Genomic DNA, 4,621 nt, shown 5'->3' with positions numbered 1-4,621 from the left:
AAAGGAAAAGAAAAGAAAGAAAAATCACTTCTTTCAATTTCTTTCTTTAGAAACTCGGCTTCTTTAAGCTATTACCAATAATGGAGTTCCAGATATCCTTATTCCAGGTCCTCGTCAGCTTCCTCCTGGTTTTGTTTATGGTAATCACAAGTTTAAGGAAATCAGAAGCTAAGAATTTAACTCAAAAGTTGATTCCAGGACCATGGAAATTCCCATTGATAGGAAATCTGCACCAGCTGCCAGTTCTGGTCTACCCCATCGCACCTTACGTGGCTTGGATACGAAACAGGGTGATTTCATGTGCCTGCAGCTCGCTCAAGTTTCCACCGTGGTCGCTTCTTCTCCAGAAATGGCTAAAGAGATTATGAAAACACATGATATCGTTTTTGCTAATAGACCTTTTCTCGTTGTGGCTATGACGACAACTTATGAGTGCACTGATATTGTCTTTGCACCATATGGAACCTATTGGAGATATCTGCGGAAAATTTGCACATCGGAGCTTCTAAGTGCAGCTCGGTGGCTTCCTTCCAATCCATAAGAGAAGAGGAAGTGTTGAATCTCGTCAAAACCATAAAATCAAATGAAGGTTTGGCTGTGAATCTTACCGACAAAGTTTTTTCAATTAGTTATGCAATAACAGCGAGGGCAGCCTTTGGCAAGACATGCAAAGATCAAGAAGTTTTCATATCAGTTGTTGCAGAGGAAACCCAGGTGAATTCGGGTTCCTTTGTTTCCGAATTTTTTCCTTCACTTAAATTCTTGGATGTTGTTTCGGGTCTAAAGCATAGAGTTGAAAAGATTCATGGAGAAGCTGACAGAATAGTTGGGGACATTGTTAATGATCACAAAGAAAGTAGGGCAAAAGGCAGAAGTGAAGATGAAGACAAGGAAGATTTGGTTGATGATGGCGAATTTCCTTTAACTGACAACAACATCAAAGCTATCCTTTTTGTAAGTTGATTTCCTTTCAGTACATTGACTTGGAATTTGGTAGTTGTTCAAAAATTTTAATGGCCATAATGTTATTTATTGCATTGTTTTAGGACATTTTCATTGGCGGAAGTGAGACATTAGCAACAGCCATAGAATGGGCAATGTCGGAAATGATTAAAAACCCAAGAGTTATGAAAAAGGCACAAGCAGAGGTAAGGCAGGTGTTTGAAGGCAAAGGAAATGTGGATGAAACAGGCATTCATCAACTTAAATATCTAAACTGTGTTATAAAAAAAACCCATTACAGCAAAACAAGCTTTTAGCGGCATTTTTAGCGGCGATTGGACAAAAAACACCGCTAAAAATCGACAATTAGCAGCGCTTTTAGAAAAACGCCTCTAAAATTGAGCATTAGCGGCGCTTTTTGAAAAATGCCGTTAAAAATAGAGCATTAGCACCATTTTCTAGGAATCGTCGCAAAAAACCTAAGCCCCACGGTGCTGTTTTTTGAGCTTTTAGGGTTTTAACGGCGTTTTTAAAAAAGCGGCGCTAATGCTTGGGGCTTTAGCGGCATTTTTCGGAAAGAATCGCTAATGCTCGGGGATTTAGCGGCGTTTTTCGAAAAGCGCGCCGCTAATGCTCAAGCTTTAGGGGCGTTTTTCAAAAACGTCGTTAATGCTTGGGGCTTTAGTGGCGTTTTTCAAAAGGCGCCACTAATGCTCTGGGCTTTAGCGATGTTTTCCAATAAGCGCCGCTAATGCTCGGGGGCTTTAGCTGGGGCTTTAGCGGCGTTTTTGAAAAAGCGTCGCTAATGCTCTATTTTTAGCGACGTTTTTAAAAATGTGCCGCAAAAACCATTTTGTCTGTTTAATTGGTTTGTTTGTATTAATTAAAATTTAATTTATTTTTAATTGAATATTTAAAATCTTCAGAAAAATAATGACACGTAGAAATAATTTAAAATAAAAAAACATAGAAAAGTATTTGTTAAAAATGAAAAAATTAAAATACTATTATTTAAAATAATTTTAAAGTTTTTTGGGTACATTACTGATTGTTTTTTAATTTATATATTAAATAATTTCTTATATAATCGTAAAAGAGATAGTATTAATTTTAAAATATTGAATTAATTATCACTATAGTTTAGGGTTTTTGATTTAGGGTATATGGTTTAGAGTTTAAGGTTTAGGTGTTACCATTTTAAGGTTTATGGATTATGGGTTTATGGGTTATGGGTTATGGTTTAGGGTTTACGATTTAAAGGCTAGGGTTTAAGGTTTAGAGGTTATGTGTTAAGGATTTTTGGTTTTAGGGTTTTAGGGTTTAGGTTTATGGTTTAGGGTATATAGTTTTGGGTTTAAGATTTAGGAATTACTATCTTAAGGTTTATGGATTATGGATTATGGGTTTAGGGATTTTGGTTTATGGTTTAAGGGTTGGGGTTTAAGGTTTAAGGGTTATGGGCTAAGGGTTTAGGGTTTATGTTTTTTGATTTAGGGTTTAAGGGATAGGGGTTAGGGGTTTAGAGCTAACAAATTGATATAGATAGGTAACTATCTATTTTGGATAGGACCAAATTATAACAAATAAAAATGACATACAAAAACTGAAACCATTCCACATCGAACATCTAGCAAAATAGTTATATTTTAGTTAGGAAGAAATATCTCTAATAAAATGGAGATTAGATCGAAAATGAATAATATAAAATCATGATTAACGTCTCAATCTTTAATAGAAAATTGATATGTGAGAGATTAATTGCTTACATTGGATAATTCTAATATAATAATTAATTATAGCCATTTTTTTATTTTTTTCCTATTAAAATATACGATATTTATTTTGAAAGTACTTTGGTTTTTTTATAAAAATTCAATTTATAAAAAATAATAATAAATGTTTTATGAAGTCACTTAACTAATAATTTTTAACAGACAAAATAAAGAATTTTTAGTAGAGCAAAACAGCGTCATTTTGTTCAAAATGAAATGATTTTTTTGCGGCATTTAGCGGCGTTTTTAGCAAAAAATCATTTTACTTCAAAAAATCGGGCCATTTTACCCCAAAATTTCCCCCCTGAAATCCCTAATCTTCCCATGCCCAACAATATTTTCTCAATCGCTTTCTTCATCCTCAAATCCCCTCATGTCGGTCAACTTTCTTTTGATACCCGTTCGCTTTCCATTCACCAAGTTCTTTCTCCTATTACCCTTTCCCCTCTCCCTTTCTTTCTTTCCTCTTCACCTGACCCTGTCAAAGGAACCCAGCTTTCCATCTCGCTACCAGACGACGACGTTTTGAACTCCTTCTTCATCGTTTTCTCTACTTCCCCTTCTTCTTCTGCTCTCCAATGGCTATCCCCGCCGCAAACATTTAACAAAAAAACACCCTTTTGTATACCCAATGCTAGTGTATCCACACGCGTTCTATTTTCCCATGTCAAGACACTCCCGCAGCGAGAATCCGTTACTCTGCTTCGCTCAATGTCCCTCGGAAGTTATCTGTCGTTATGTCCACCCGCCATGTCGATAGGAGGTCACTGGTTTCTGGTGAAGGACATTCGCATTTGCTGCCTGGCGGGTTTAATTCGTTGCGGTTCTTTTGAACTTTCTTGCTATCCACAGTTGTATGGGGAAACCAAAGCACTACTGACCTCCGGCAAGTTCTTTCAAACTTTATTTCTTTCAAATTGGCGATTTAAATTTTCAAATTTGACTTATTGTAAGGATTTTTTTCTCATAATTTATGGTGAAACTTTACAGGGAAAGAAAAAGGAAGGAAATGCTGCGAGATATGTGACGAGGTCACAAGCTATTAAAATATGCTTTTAAATGTAAAGATCATACCTACTTCCGGGTATGCTTTGTGTGAGTTCATTCCTGGTTGTTTGCAAACTAATAACATTTTTAAAAAAATCTTTTTGTTTCTTTCTGGCTTTTATGTTATATGATTATTTAAAGTGTTTTCCTTTCTGTGTTATTTGATTTCATTTTGTTTAATATATCAATTGGCGCTTTAACTTGTACTTGTTTGTTTAATATATATATATTCAATTGTTAATAGTAGCTTTGAAATGAAATGATATGATTTTGGAGGAGGTATATTCATTTTGGTTGTCTTTCTTTCTTTTTCTGATTTAAGATGATTTGTGGAATTGGGTATTTACTATTATTTTTTCTTGTACAAATTAATCCATACTGGATAGATGAACCAAGTGAGCCGAACTTTGGGTTTTTGGTATCTAGGTATTTGATGCAAAATGAAGTTGTATGATAGCTTGGTTTGCCTTGTCCTAGCTTTATTAAGTTGAAATTTGAACTTGATTGAATCAAGTTAAATTTGCAAGCCTGCTTCTGTAAATCTAGTGCCTAGAGCTTGAGAATAGATGGTTTAAAGGACATTTCTTTATGTCAAGTAGTCTTCTCTTTTCTTGGATAAGAACTAAAGCATACTTTGTCGAATTAGGCTTGCTTTCTACTTAGAAGGCAAATGATCATCCCGCCTTGTGTAAGAGGAAAAATGATCTTGTCCTAGTTCTGGATCTTGTCCTAGTTCCGAGTCCTTACCATGCTTCCATTGCAATTGCCTAGAGGCTAGAAGCACACCTTTATGCTGCATTATTCTATGAGCTTGCAATATGTATTTGTATATTTGTGCTATGTTTGTATTTTGGTAGTGC

General features: G+C 35.2%; 2 protein-coding genes across 2 annotated transcripts; both read left to right on the top strand.

Annotated features, from left to right (window-relative positions):
• Window positions 1–202: 202 nt before the first annotated feature.
• On the top strand, window positions 203–1,259 carry LOC107919272 (desmethyl-deoxy-podophyllotoxin synthase). The gene is made up of 3 exons (XM_016848763.1): window positions 203–519; window positions 630–954; window positions 1,047–1,259. Exons 1-3 carry the CDS (start codon window positions 203–205, stop codon window positions 1,257–1,259), a joined length of 855 nt encoding a protein of 284 aa, XP_016704252.1.
• A 1,617-nt stretch (window positions 1,260–2,876) lies between these two features.
• Window positions 2,877–3,967, top strand: LOC107918530 (leucine aminopeptidase). The gene is made up of 2 exons (XM_016848104.2): window positions 2,877–3,600; window positions 3,705–3,967. The coding sequence occupies exons 1-2, from the start codon at window positions 2,931–2,933 to the stop codon at window positions 3,758–3,760; spliced, it is 726 nt and encodes a 241-aa protein (XP_016703593.2). The 5' UTR covers window positions 2,877–2,930; the 3' UTR covers window positions 3,761–3,967.
• The last annotated feature ends 654 nt before the right edge of the window (window positions 3,968–4,621 follow it).

The sequence above is a fragment of the Gossypium hirsutum genome, chromosome D13, assembly GCF_007990345.1.
Source record: "Gossypium hirsutum isolate 1008001.06 chromosome D13, Gossypium_hirsutum_v2.1, whole genome shotgun sequence".
Taxonomy (NCBI): Eukaryota; Viridiplantae; Streptophyta; class Magnoliopsida; order Malvales; family Malvaceae; genus Gossypium; species Gossypium hirsutum.
The sequence above is the reverse complement of the archived record's forward strand: the minus strand, read 5'-3'. Positions and strand labels throughout refer to the sequence as shown.